This window comes from Anser cygnoides, chromosome 1 (genome assembly GCF_040182565.1).
Source record: "Anser cygnoides isolate HZ-2024a breed goose chromosome 1, Taihu_goose_T2T_genome, whole genome shotgun sequence".
NCBI lineage: Eukaryota > Metazoa > Chordata > Aves > Anseriformes > Anatidae > Anser > Anser cygnoides.
Window position 1 is genome coordinate 192,056,910 of NC_089873.1, and position 15,510 is coordinate 192,072,419.

The window sequence follows — 15,510 nt, forward strand, 5'->3', positions numbered from 1 at the left end:
TCTATTGTAATTGTCCCAATTAAAGTAAAAAAAGGTAGTACCAACTTTAAGATTTCGTATTGCCAGATCTGAATAGTCTGAGAATGGCTGGATAGATATTGTGTAACACTGCCAGAAATAATAGTTCAAGAATAATTAAACTTGACAGACGAAGTAGATGTTTTCATTTGGAGAAGATGCATGTTTTTGTCATGTGGAGGTGTTGGTCAATGAGTTTTTTTACCAAAGCTGTTTTCCTTTCCTTTGGTTTGCTTTCCAGGTGATTAATTCAGTAGCACTGGCATAATATTTTGCTTTCTCTCACCAACTACTGACGAAGACAAAGAAATTCCAGATGACCAGTGAAGCCTAATTGCAAAGCATAGTCTCAATGCTGGGAAGTAAATCTTTAGTTGTGGTCCAAATTCAGTCCTATTTTTAAATAGCGTTCATTTCATATTCTTGGAGTCTTGGGAAGGTAATCACATTTTAAAACATAAAAACATTCATTTAAGGTGAGTTTTGTTTGAACACAAAGGAGAAGGAGATTTTTCAAAATGTAGAAAGTTTATTCAAGAACTCAGTTTTCAGTTAATTCTTGCAATTTCCTTTTGCATAAAGTTATATAAACAAATGTAAATACTAAAGGACTGTGAAATGGAAATAAAGGGCTGTGTTTGGGCAATTATCAGTATTTACTACTCCTTTGATGTTTTACTTTTCCACTGTATAGTAATCCCAACCAACTACAAAAACTGCCATATGTAGTTCTTTTTTGGGGAAAAATATGCAAACAATACAGTTCACGATGCTGGGTGGTATTTTTTTTCTCCATTTGCTTAACATATTTGAAAATAAATCAGAGAAGTGCATACTCTTACTTTCCTGTGCCATAATTTTCTGTTACTCTCTTAACTCTTTACTAGAGTTTGATTCAAATAGTAACAATAATTTGGAAGTATTAAAGGTTGGTGGAAAGATGGCCGCATGGAGATACCAGAAATGATAATTTAGTGATGTATGAACTACATTGACATTAACAATTCAGATGATAGCATCAATTGATTACACTGTGATAATTTTAGCATGAATTTGGTTTCTTTACTAACCACAATTAAAAGAAAAAAATCCCCCAAATGTTCTTCAGTGGCAAGAAGCTGCCATCCAGGGTTTAAAAAAACTGTAGTTTTTCACTTCACAACTTAAAAAATGCAACTATGTTTTTAACATCAGTTTTGTAGAATAATGAAACTGAGAATGAAGTTTAAAAAAGAGGGGCAAACTGGTGGTTAGGATGATGGCCCAGCCTGGGACACAGCAGCTCTGTACTACCCAGAACTCACCTGTGAACTTAGGCAACTCAAAAAGGATTATCTCCATGGAAAGACAGTATGCATTGCAATGTCTATCTGAGGTGCTATAATGCTCAGTAGTGTTACTTAGCCCCTATTTTCTTAGGTGTACACCACAGCTTTGTAAATGTTAACTAAGATGGAGCAACTTCAATGGATGAAGTTGCAACAGAAGTTGCTTCAAAATACCCAGCATTTTAGGCATTAGGTTATTCTTGTGAAACATGGGAAGCCTGGATTTGATCCCTTGCTTTGTATTAAGTGGCAATTCATGTTTGAAACTGTGCCTCCAAAACAGAAGCTTAAAATGAGTAACTTAAAATGCTACGTTTTCATTGCCAGCAGAATAGGTAAATTGTGACTAATGTACTTATTTTCAGTCTCTGGCTAAAATTTAGAGATTAAATCAGGTAGATGAGTAGTTTGGTACTACACAGAATGTGTATATGGTCCTTGCTGTAGGAAATACAGGCATGAGAAAAATGAGATGTCTTTGAAGCCAGATGGTGGTTTAACTCTCTGAGGACTTAAGTCCCTGTTTTGCTGTTGCACTACTTCCAGACATTACAGCATTCCAAGTTTCTTTTAGCAGTAGTTTTTAGGTATCTGGCACATGCAGTGCAATTTGCTGTCTTTTATTGTAATATATAGAATTTCTATCCAATATATATAAGCTAAGACTACCCATAATTTGGTCTGCAAAAACTTGTACATGAAGCTGGAACCACCTAAACTAACTTAAATTAATGCTGAAGACAGGTTTCTGTTAAAGGTTGATACAGCTGAGGGTTTAGTTGCATTATTCAGTAGTAGAGATATATTCCCCTCTTTAGGGCCAAGAGCCCTGGTTTCACTCCTGAAGATGTCCAAAGCCAGAAAAAAAGAAATTTTAGACATGGAGGATGTGTGGCTTCCTACTTCTCCCTTAGGCATGATGTTAGCAATCAGAGCAGTCTCCAAATATTACAGGAGACCTTGATTTAGTTGCCTTCTGTGCCTGAAGGGACCCAAAAGCTCAACTCTCACACTTCTCCTGCTTTTTCCCATTGAATCTCTTCTAATTTGCATGAATTGCTGAGGGCTCCACCCTGCTAATGAAGGGTAATTTCAGGACTGTACATTAGCATCGTTGGATAAATTACAAAGGCAGCCCTCGAGGCAGGGACTACTCAGGGCTTTGCTGCAATAAGAACGGATACTGTTAAATGGGGTCTCTTTTTCAACACAAGCTTCTGTAGCTATCTGGGATCTTAACTGAGTGTTGGTTTCTTCAGTTGTCCACCAAAGCTGAAGTACCAAGTGTAAAAACACAGTACAGTGTTGGTCATTTGTTCTGATTCTCCTGCCTTAAGGATGAAGATTCTTTTCTGTGAAGGACAGGCATTCTGTGGTTTAATAATGATTATGGTTTTAAATCCTTCTGTAAATAGACCCCAAGGCACTATGTGATAGCAGCTCCTACTTGGGTGATAATAACAAGTGTATATAAACCAGCATCAATGGGGTTAAAAAAGCATGAGGTTTAAATGACAGATTACTAAATACAAATCCTGCTACCCAGAAGTGTGCAAACAATTTATTTGTGTTCAGTGCAACACTGTACAGGGGAATGGGTCTGCAGTTGTGTTTCTCTACAAGGTCAGTAAATGGTTTGTCAGCTCTGGTGAGCATTTACTTTGTATCCAGATTCCTAACATAAAAAATAATAAAAAGTAATTTTACTCCCTCCATTTGTGATGGAGTCCCACTCTGATAGGATCAGAGATATCAGTCAACAGCTGCAGATGGAAATGAAATAGTCCTCATAATTGAATCCTGTAGGCTGCAAAAAAGTTTTTTTTTTCCCCACCGCCCAAACAGTTCCTTGTAGCAGACAATCTGGAGCCACATTAAGGATTATTTTGTTTTTACTAGTCGAGCTGGCAGAGTAAATTGCCTTGTTGGATTAGTGTGTCCTAAAATCAAAAAGGGGTTTAAATGAGTGTGATGGTACAGGCAGTACAACAAACTATTGCTATTATAAAATATACAAACATATTTCTCTTCTCTTTAGTGAACAGCATTGAAGACACAGAAGGTATAAATAACTCCTGTAACTTTTTGTATTAGTTATTTTTATGTGAATCTCAGTAATATGCAAATCAGCATGTATGTTGCAAAATTAAAATAGAAAGCTATTAGCAAATTAACACCTTTTACACAGGACTTCTACAAATAGCACATCTTTCCTATTTTGTGTTATTGCAAGAACAAAATTGCATAGACCATTTGCTGGCACTGTCTTAATTCCCCAAATAATGCTTTGTCTTATCGAATAGTTCAAGTAGTTCCCTCAATTTAATTTCACCCACTAATGCAGTAAGTATTTACATGTAGTGAGAGAAAAAAAACGCGGAGCTCAGAATATTAGTAATGACATAATCATCTGCCGGAATAATAGTTCAGCAAGAACACATACTCCTTTTATTTTTCCTTACGCTCTCTGTCAGGCTGTTTTCAAAGTCTGACTGCCAGAACGGATCATCTGACTCAAGTCATTCTTCTGAAGTTGAAATGTCATTTGTGCTGTTCTTCCCCTTTCACCCTGTAGTCCAGAGTTGTAGATACAGATTTGTTTCATAAACAAAAGTACTTTGTTTTTAAAATTCTGAAAATTCCACTTTCAGTAACTGCTCATTAGCAATACTACAAAACTGAGAATAACGAGGGCGTGCCGCCTTTTCTGGTGCTTCATTGGCAGACGCGGCTGTATTCTTGGCACGTGGAGCCCACGCCGGCCACTGACAAATAAAGCTTGCCATCCGGGCAAACACAGATTTCATACAGCCCCTGTGAAATACCAGATCCACCTCTTGTACCCTCAGGCAGCTTAGGCAGTCGCACCGTTTCTGCATCGAGCAAAAGCTGGGTGGGAGAAAGAAGGACAAATGGGTTTTTTAGAGATAACGATGCAATAAAGTGTGCCATAAAAACAAACAGACCTAGGTGGTAGCTTAAGAATAGCCTGAATGACTTCTGCAGAGCTTTGTGCCTTTGTTCAGCAGTCCTGGGGCTGGAGCTCTGCCAAGAAGCCCCCTTGAGTGCTGCCTGGGCATCTAGGCACCGGCAGGGAGCTGAGCGCCAGCGGAGTTTTATTAAAAGACATTTCTCTAAGCTAATACAGCATTATATCAATTGGCATTATTGTTTAATTTGATCCACAAATAAATGTCTTCTTGTTGGCACCATTGATTTTAATATCCCATCCTCTAAAATCTTAGGAGTTCAATTAGCAGAACTGGAGGAAGGACTTTACTCATTGTGAACCACAGTTTCAGAAACAGAAGGGCTTGTACTCACCACACCATCGCTGCTGTGTAGTTTGATATCCATCTGGGAAAGAGCTTCAATATTCCCTGCTTGCGCTTTGATATTAATGCCTCTTGGTGCATCCATGCTCAAAGATCGCGTTGGTGACTCCAGCCTGAAAGCGGGAGCAAGAAATCTGATCGGAGCGCATTCTCATGTTTCTTTAGTTTGAAAAGCAAGTGAACTTTGAACAAGCACTTCAAGGATCTCGTCTGAACTCATATAAAAGATGCAGCTTCTTTTTTCTTCAGGCAGCCTTGAAAAAGTAGCTAGTAACTTAAATAACACCAAAGCATCCCAAATGAAAAATACACTGGAATTCATAATAATACAAATGCTGAAGTCATAATAATACAAATGCAAGGTATTTTTTCAGATAGTTTCAGATTATTTCATTAGAACTAATTTATTGTTTCTTTAAAAATTAAACCCATTTTTACATTGTTTCATTTGAACTTGTTTTTATTTGTGACATAATAGGGTATGGAAAATAATACAGTTAGTGCAGTATGGAGGTCTTTTAATTAACAAGTTTTGACATTGCTGTCAGTCAGACCAAGATTTCACTCCGTGTTATTTAACTAGATAGCATTTGAAATGTAAAACTCAAATAGCCTAGCTTGAAGGAAAAATTATGCAATATAATGGAAAGTTTCAAACCCCTCTGTGCCACAAGGTGGCAGGAAGGTACCGTGTTAGCTCAGTGATCACCTCGGTGGGCCAGCCATGCAGGATTAGTGGATTTTATTTTCCAAACAGATAAAGTCTTGTTTTTTTCAGAATTTTGGTACCATTTCCTCAATAAGTAGCAGGGATAGAAGAAGGAATTAAAAATCATGAGAGCCCAAGCTCAGCAACAAGCTGGTGATTATATTGCTTCTTTTGAGTTATCCAGTAAAGAAGTGCTTCACCTGGAGGCACTCCAGCATCAGACTTCTTACAAACTGTGTTTTGTTTCTGGACCCTTCCTGGTGACACCAGCTGGAATTTTGCACCATCAGCCCCCATTGAACAGGTCAATATTAAGGCCATAGAAAACAAATTAGAGGACCTCATGTTTTCCTTCAGATAATGCAGTCCCTAGCATTTTATATAAGGCAGCAGACATGTCAGTGTCCTTTTTCTGTTTTGACATGTATTTTTTTCAAGCAAGTTACATCACTGGATATATTTTTTGAAAAAACTCAGGTCTTCTTGAGGGGTACTGGCCTGACAGCCTCATAGAAGAGGGAACCTGGACAGGTTCCAGCCCTTCAGGCTGACCGTATGAGAAAATAAGGCCCAGGTGAGGAGGAATAACGGACTCAGGAGAAAATTCAGCTTCTTGGAGTTATGGGAACACTGTGGTGGTCCCAGTTTACTTTACATATGTGTTACCTTGTCTGTTCCATGCACTCCTTCTACAAATACAGTGTAGCAGGGCCTACATCCATAACACAGACCTCAGGCACGCTTCCCTGTTCCCCCTCCGCATGTGCTCACCCAACATCACCAGGCAGACACCAGCTTTCTCCAGCCTCTCTGTCTTGCTGTCTACCTTCTGAAATTTAGGGACAAGAGTTGTGTGTGCACGTCTGTGCGTGCAGGCCCTCCCAGCAAATGCTGCGTTGGCCTCTTCATGTGCGCTGAACGGCTGCCGGCCTGGACGAGAGCAGGACTGTGCCCCAGGAGGTCCTGCACTAGGGATGCATCCCATCGTAGGTCTGGACACTGACTACCAATCATATGCTAAAAGCATGAAATGATTTCACACACAGTCCTGATGTAGCTGTCTGATGGGTTTCATTTACTCAAACTGCTTCAGTTCTTCCTTTCTTTGCAGTTACTTCAGGACTCCGAGATGGCACGAACATCTATCATGGTCATGCTGGGGACAAGAGCATGAGTACAGCTCTGTCCTGCATCAGCCTTCATTTAATAATCTTTATTAAGCACTGTCTGTGATTTAACAACTTTTCTATGACCTTGCTTCAGATCTGTAGATTTAAACTTTTATGAAAAGGGAACTCGGTGTTTCACTGTGTGACTTACATGGGAGGTCTGTTTCATGGGAGTATTTTTCGATGCACATTTGTATGCATTGTATAATGAAAAATTAATCAAAGTTCGTATTTTCAATATTTAAAGTTTAATATATTTTCATAAATCTGTGTCAAGGTAGCTGCACATAACAGGAATACAACTGTTTCCTTAGTTTGTTTTAGGAAAAAGCTATAAACATTGAAATTGCTCATGTTTTTTGTAAAGCATTTCACATATATAAATAATCTACATGTAGATATGTATTTTTCTTTTTAAGGTCTGTTGCATATTAGAAGGAGGCAGACTGGGACAGATTTTTGAAGAGCATATCAGACATGGAGTTTGAAAACAATCACGCGACAGAGAAATATATTTTTAATTTCTACCAAATTTAATGCTGGCAAGAAGCCTACAGGATCCAGAAGCAGTTACAGATTTATGATATGAGTTACATGTAATTTAAATTACACGCCAGGATTACATTTGGTATATTAATCACAATCCTAATTTTCTAATGTTTATACGGGCCCTATTTCTAGATTAACTACGGGTGGGGTTAGCTAATTAATTAGGATTTACCTAATTGGGGCTTCTGGGCAATGGAAATTGCGGTGAAGCTCAAGCAGTGATTTTAAGCCCTTCTGGAAGTGTTATGTGTGAGATTTTAACAAAGGCAACATTCAGTAACAATAATGACATATTTCTTCATACAGCTGTCATGTCAAAGGCTCAGAGTCACAGGTCTAGACATAAGAAAAGGGAAACAGGCACCTATTGTGGAAATTACAAGACTGAGCTGAACCTTGCCTTTGAACATCCCTTCCATGTCCCTGCTTGGTCCCAAAGACCGTGACTTCATCAGCCCTTAGACTTGACTGTAAATTCTTCAGTGGTCACAGCCTTGAAGAACTTCCAGTTTGTCACTGCTGGGCAGGTTTGGACTTTTCCTATGATGTCCTTAAAGGTCTGGAGACCACAGAATGGTCCAGTGACCAGTGGATCTACGTAAAACTAGAGGAAGTTGCTATGCACTGCATAAGGTTTGGGTCAGTCAAGGAGCAGATAGAAACTGTGTGCATACAGCGGCTGATAAAGTTTCAAGGTCTCTTCCCTAGGAAATGAAAGGAGGAAGACAGTAGAGGGGGCTGAGCAAAAAGTAATCATGCATCCCTCAAAATTCTTGGCAAAATAGGAATTCAGTTTACTTGCAAATGCAAGAGGTGCAGGGAGACTCAGAGGCCAGAAGACTGTCTTGGAGTTTTGGGTCCTTTTGTAGTGTTTGAAGTCAAATGATGAGGGAATATATTGTTACAAATCACTTTATCTTTTTTATATATTATTATTTTTATTACAGGCATAAAAATTGCATTTAACAGAATGGAGTGAGAATCTTTATCATCTGAGTGATTAATTTATGTAATATGCTGCACCAAAGGAGACATCTGTCACAGCCTGTATCTCATTTGGGAAGAGGGATTCAGGACTTAGGGGTAGCTGCTAGGTACTGGGGTAGCTGACAGGGGTGTATTAGCAACTAGTGCGGTGCAGGAGGAATGGATTGGGATTACACAACGTTTGATGCCAAGGACTTGACACCCACATTGTATGTGTTGTGGGGAGTGCTCTGGACTAGCTGTTGCCTGGCCCATACTTGATCTTACAAGTAACATAATGTATCAGAGAGTTGGTTTTAGCACTGCAGAAAGAATACCGTGGTCTTCTGGAGTCCCAGTGTCCTTCATAACACAATGTGGGGTTGCTTGACTGTTAAGAGTGGGACAGAGGAACCACCGTGCTCTTGTGGATCTGGGGAGTAGCTAATTCCTTCCTTCTGGCCCCTTTCTGTCTCTTACATCTTATGAATCAGCAAGTATCCTGAATTCATTAAAGGCAGAACTCCTGGATGTTACTCTAGATGTTACTCATGGACTATTCCTCCCAGCACCTATCTGAGAGAGTCCAGGGTTAGTGTAAGTGGACTGGAAAGGTAAATGGACACTGCCTTTGAAACCGTGGTGCACCCAACAGCTGCTGTGTGCATACGTTCAGCTAAATTCGCTTGCTTTTTGGTTAAAATATCAAATATCCTGATCACTTTTACAAAACAGAGTGAAAGGTAAAGGTAAACCTGGCACTAAAAGGTGTGGTGAAGAATATAGCACTATAAAGTATGTGAGTTAAATGTGTTCTTATATCAGTAAAAGAGAAGCACCTATGTGTTTTAGCATTGACTTATCTTTAATTGAAGAAAGGGCCCTTGTATGCAGCAGAAACAAAATCTCAGATATACTGGACTTGACTTACTTTGTATTACATTATTTAACAGCAGTATGTTTAACTAAATCATTAATAAGACATTGGTATGGTGATTTTTTTCGTTGTTGTTGGAAAGCTCTTTTAAACAATGAAAGAACACTAGCTGGGCCCAGGCAGAACATAAATACTAGCTAGTTCACAGTTTCATTAAAAGTTTTTCACAACGCTTGCCAGTATTGATTTTTATGAGAATTCATAAAATTTACTAATCCATCACTTATGTTTCTCTAATGTGCTCAATCTTCCTTCCATAGTGCTTTACTATAATTAAAATAAAGGATTCATGCAAAAAGGTCAAATAAATATATAGTAGGTTTGATTTAAGAATGAAGACATAATTTCAGGTTGGAATTTAGGAGACATTCTTCTCAGAAAGAGCAGTCAGGCATTGGAACAGGTTGCCCAGGGAGGTGGTGGAGTCCCCGGGGGTGTACAAGGAAAGGTTGGACGTGGTGCTTAGGGACACGGTTTAGTGGGTGACATTGGTGGTAGGGGGATGGTTGGACCAGATGATCTTGGAGGTCTTTTCTAACCTTAATCATTCTATGATTCTATGATTCTAATGAGGTCAGAAAACAGTGAAAGATCCCATGCCCCTTTCTTTCTGTCATTTAGTCTATGGGACTGAAGGTGCTGATTCACACTTGCTCCTAGGCATTGATACGGCAGCAGGCATGGGAAGTACGGCATTAGAGAAAAGATTCAAGAACATGAAGAAAAAAGAAGAGATATAAAAAATGATACTCAGAAGAGCTGGAGCTGGAATAACAGTACTTTCTCCACTGGTGTGTATTTGCATGTTATTCTTAGTTCCCTTGAAGTTTCATAAAGATAATAAAATGAAACCTCATGACCTAAATATGGATGTCTCCCACTCCTCTTTTTTGAATACATGGCTGTGTGACCCACCTCTCAGTAAATGATCTCCATGACCTCTCAGTGTTAGAAAGCATTTACAAAAAATGGTGTGTTGACTAAACTGTTCCAAGGCCAAATAAAGCCATTACAGTGAGTTCAATAAGGTTTTAGTTGTGGGACTAAAGATCTCTTCCTGCAAACCTACAATACTCTGAAAGTAAGCCCTATGCAACTCTGCCTGTGCATGTGTACTTCCAAGACTAGGCTCACCTTTTTTTTTTCTTTTTTTTTTTTTCTGAGATTTGTAACTTCTCATTCCTACTTTATTTCCTACAGAGAAACAGGAAGAATTAGGAAAGCAAATGCTACGGGTTGTACTACAGTCTATAAAGTACTGAGGTTATCCAAGCCACAGCTTATGAAAATGGGGTATAGAGCAACATATGCTGTTGGCATATAAAGAAAATAGCTTTTTCACATTGTCAAGTAAAGAGTCCCTCCTATGCCTCTAGCATGAAGAAAGGAGTCTTACCATGTATACATGCCCTTGAGTTCAAGTCTGACTTTGGAAAGGTGAAAGAGGAACAGAAATAAAATTAGTCACTGACTGGAGGCCACGGAGCAGTGAAAGAATAGGAAAGGTAATGAACAAAGGAAAAAAAAAAAAAAAGAAAAAAAAAGGGGAAAAGGAGAATCTTTAACCTGCTAAGAAACTAATATCTCTAGAGCCAAAAGGAACCTACAGAGAATTCTGTGGGCTTAGCTGGCCATGGTTCTCTGCATCAGTCTGCTTTCAGCTCTGCTCTTTGAGTGCATGTTAACCTTTGAAAGGCAATAGGAGTATACTGGATTTTTGATCAATCTGAAAGCAGTCTAATTCACCAGAAATGTGGCTAGACATTGTAAGAGGGTAAACCATAGCCAGAGCATACACTAGTTACACCGGAAAAAGAGATTGTTATTTATTTATGGTCCAACGTACAGAATTTCAAACCATATTCTCTCTTTATGAGGAAGCTGGATTTCTGTTGACACAAGCTGGCGCAAAACCTTTCCAAAACTGGAGCTGGAAAAGTGGATAGTGAGCAGCAGGCACACACTAATGCCTTCTGCCAATTCTCACCCAAACTCACTTATCTCCCAGCAGCTTGCTGTTTTGAGGTCAGACAAGTGCAGAGGGTGATCGGGATGTAGGAAGAAGAATAATGCATGCAGCTATGGATCTTGGTGTTCTGTCTTTTGGCTTTTGGTTGTTTGCCAGCAGGTCCAAAGGCAAAGAAGGACAAGACAGGAGGACTGAACTCTCAGTCTCAGTATAAGCCTAATTTCTGTTTTGCTTTGTAAAATTATTTTCATTGTAATGTCTCCTAAAACTACATCTCCATTCAAACAGGAAAGATGAGTTTCACAGCATGTTCCAAACACTGTATATACCTTAAGTACATGGAAGTACTAATACTCAACAATAAACTCTGATTACTACACGTCAAAAAAATACAAAATACTAATGACTCATTAAATCTTCCCCAATCAGTTTCTGCACAGTAATGCACATACAGTGGTTACTTTGTCATGCCTAGGCACAAAATTCTGACTTGACATAACTACTGTAAACCTTTCGAATGATGCCTTTTTTTTTTTTTTTAATCAAAGACATCCTATTTTAAATCACACAAATTGAATTTCTTCATTTAAGGGTGGATTAATTGCTTCCTACCTGTATGATGCTGTCTTTTGTATTCTTCCATTTCGTTTGATACTCTAAGTCTGAGCTTCAGTGATTTAAACTAAATGAACTATAATGAAAAAGAATTTGACTGCAAACTAGAATCCATTTTCCCCTGTTGAGTCCATTACTTAGTCAATGGTTATGTTATATCATCCCAATTTTTGTAACTTAGTTCAAAGAAACCATTTTCCAAGAGTTATTGCTCCTGGGAGTTGTCTGCCTCAGGACACACATTCTGTTCCAGTAAGACTAATGTCAATACCTACAGCTCGCTAACACTGAATCCCACGTTAGTCTATCATTTATGCCACAATAAAACGTAATATGCAAAACAGTATGGTTTTAATGAAGAAGAATGAAATAAAAATTATTTAAAATAAAAAAAAAAAAGAACTTTTTTCCATCTTCTTTGAAGCGCACCTGGCTATTTCATTCCAGACAAATTCACAGGAAAACTTATAATAGCACAAATTACAGCTTAATATTAGAAAAGTACTTCTGACTTAAGAATGCCAAGGCTAATACTTCTCCATAAAATATACCATTCCAGAAATAAAAAAGAAAATCACCAGTATCTTGGAAAAATACAGAAAAGTTGTTTGATAATATCAGAAGAAAATGAATAGGTGACAACTGAGCGACATACTACAAGAGTATCTGTTTAGAGGTGGGCATTTACATACAAAAGAAATCTATTAGAGAAAAAATATTTGGACGGAATGAAGGAGCTGTACATAAACCACCTCGTTTTTCTAGTAATTATTAGGCCATTTTTTAAAAAACTTCATAGCACTATGTTGTAATTTAGAGACTACAAAATGATGGAGCAATTTGTTGCAATTTGATTTTAAAAGTCACTTTTTTCTCAAGTCTCTTCTGCTTACTGGTTAAATGCATTGATGAAAATGTCATTTGGGGAGGTCTATTATTTTGTCTGCAATCACTTGGGAAAGTCTCAAAATGTGCTAGGCTTTGCTGGCAGTTTGTAACATTTCTGACCTCTAGAAAATAGACACAAAAGAACATTGTAATGCACTGAAACATCCCACATACTTCAGTAACAGCAGAGCTACTCTGAAATAATTACACAAAGATTCAGTAGGTTTTGCTCTTTCTGGTAGCCTTCTTTCTTCGGACAATTACGCTGTTGTCATTTACATATATACATGTAAAGAGAGTCCTACTGAGTGATGCAGCAGTTGTTGGACAAGTATTACCTGATATACGCTGTTAATAGTAATACAGGACTTTTGTATGATGTGTTAAAATTGCTCCAGGATTATTACTTAAAAGGTTCATTCCCTCTTGAAAGTAACATTGTCAACTATTTTGGTCTGAAATAAACAAGCTGTGAAAGTATGGTTACTGAGCTTAAAAATAACATCTCAATACCCCCCCACCTCTATGGATTTTAGCAACTTAGAAGAAAAAGACACTTCTTTTAGGTAAATATGATGGGGTCATGACTTTCCTGAAGAGACAAGGTTCTAGCACGGTCAGGGCCTCCAAGCTAATTATTACTTTGGAAGGACTCATTACCTTGTGTCTGATAGCAAACAAGAACCAGTAATTGGCAGCATTTGCTAGTCCTTGTTACAAGGCTATATAAACAATGATTAACAATTTAAATGAATTCAAGGAATATAGGGCTACAAGTGGAAAAAGCTTCACTCTGGGATTGGAATATTTCCCAGGACAGTGTGTGGCCTTGTTTCTTATGATGAATTTTCATGTCTTCGGAGCTTAGCCAAACATGGCGCTGTTGGTAAGTGTATGACTCCTCTAAACAAATGTAGTTGCCTCTAGTAATGAGTACCGGACATCCCCTGTGCACCCTTCAAAATGAACAGAGAAAAACATGCACTGCTAGGGCTTAATTCATCAAATCTATTTTAAGGTGTCTCTTTTGGGGTAAAATGTATTATGCCCTAACAATACCTGTTTCTTTTTGCAAAGAGATGATGAGATCCAATGCAGATAGCTACGCTCCAGATGTATAAATGGGATGAGATCAATCTGACTGCTGTCTGAGCAGTTGTAAAACCCTGAAGCCACGTTCCAGGGGTATTAACCTCTCTGAAAAAAACATTTATGAGGATGGTTCATATGTAAACCTATTGGATATAAAACTACTAGACAGCATCCAAAGGAGGGAAACAAAGATGGTGAAGGGCATAGAGGGGAAGACATACGAGGAGTGGCTGAGGTCCCTTGGTTTGCTCAGCCCGGAGCAGAGCAGGCTGAGGGGAGGCCTCATGGCGGCCTGCAGCTCCCTCACAAGGGGAGCGGAGGGGCAGGCGCTGAGCTCTGCTCTCTGGGGACAGCGACAGGACCCGAGGGAACGGCATGGAGCTGGGACAGGGGAGGGTCAGGCTGGGGGTTAGGGAAAGGTTCTGCACCCAGAGGGTGGTCGGGCACTGGGACAGGCTCCCCAGGGCAGTGGTCATGGCACCGAGCCTGCCAAAGTTCAAGAAGCATTTGGACAGTGCTCTCAGACACGTGGTTTCATTTCTGGGTGGTCCTGTATGGAGCCACGAGTTGGACTTGATGATCCTTGTGGGTCCCTTCCAACTTAGGATATTCGATGGTTCATGAGAGGAACCCTTCCCATTTCAGTGAATGAATTGTGAACGAGTGTTTCTGCTTGCAGAGAGAGGAGAGTTTTAGATCTGGGCGAGCATTTAAGATGCACCTCTTAATACTGGACACAGAGATCCCCTGTGATTGGAACCTCTTGTGTGAATGCAGCCTGAATATGTAAGAGTTGAATGGTAACCAGAAGTGTGTGCTGAATTGTGAGCTGAATCACGGAAACGATGAGGAACACATTTAGGATCACCCAAAGTTTTGAGCAGTGTTATTGCTGTTTTGTTTGTTTTTGGTTTTAGGTCTACTCCATACATTAAGGAAGCGTGGTTGCTTTTCAAATAAATATCTCTGTTGGTTTTTAGCTTATGTTGTCTTATGTTAAAAATGATCAAGGCTAAAGGGCAGATCCCTGAGGCACTCCATTCCTTTTGGGCAGCATTCTTAAATGTTGGGATTATTTGCTGTTGTCAGCTGGTATGTTCTTCAGCGTATTTTGCATTACTTTAAATAAAAATTTTCTCATCCTATTTTTATTTCTTAAAATAGTATGTGTTCCAATTTGTTCCACATTTACATTCTAAACACGAAATGACTGGCAACAGATGATTCCAGTAAAGTTCAATTATAAGATTCTGCATTCAAGGGAATTGTGAAGCATAAGCACTGCAGGCACCAACATTGCTTACAGCTTAGGGGTGATCTTTGTATGCAAGTACAATTACAAGGCCAGATTTGAACAACAGATGTTTTCCAGCTCCCAAGGTTTTGGATAACAGAACTTATTTTATGTAAGCAATATGAAAGAAATGATTCAAGTTCTAGGACAAATGCACTTACATATTCTCTTGAAAAGAGAATAAAACACTGCCAAGTTTTAATGATACTTTGAAAAGACTATAAAAGCAATTCAAAACAACATTTATAACCTATTCAAGAGCATAGCAGGCATGATTATTAGAGTGTAGTTATTTGTTTGCTAGTGCTTCATCCATCTTAAATACTGAGATGTTTTTGCCTGTTTGTCCACTGTCACTCAATCCAGAGATATTGAAGGAATGAAGACTAAAGATCAGAACGGAGATATGATTAAAATAGAAGCTTCTCTCAAGACTGGTGGTTATGATAAAGAGTGGTAAGCAGAGCTAATTCAAAAAAGGTCTCCAGGATGACCTCAATTTTGTGATGTGCTGACTCTCAAGGTAATTAAAAACAACCAGGACCCCGGTGAATATGATTGAATCTGGCACACCACAGATGTTTCCAGTATGGTTATCTTTTTCAAATGACTTTAATGATATTATAAAACAACTTATAGTG

General features: G+C 38.8%; 1 protein-coding gene across 5 annotated transcripts in view; it reads right to left on the reverse strand.

Annotated features, from left to right (window-relative positions):
• Positions 1–527: 527 nt before the first annotated feature.
• SGCG (sarcoglycan gamma) overlaps positions 528–15,510 on the reverse strand; it is a 137,757-nt gene continuing 122,774 nt past the window's right edge. For all 5 annotated transcript variants that reach the window (XM_048072756.2, XM_048072755.2, XM_048072757.2 and 2 more), the window contains 2 exons: positions 4,671–4,794; positions 528–4,235 (listed from right to left, as the gene is read on the reverse strand). In XM_048072756.2, the coding sequence (XP_047928713.1) occupies positions 4,062–4,235; positions 4,671–4,794 (298 nt within the window). In that variant the 3' untranslated portion in view covers positions 528–4,061. The remainder of the gene's footprint in view (positions 4,236–4,670; positions 4,795–15,510) is intronic.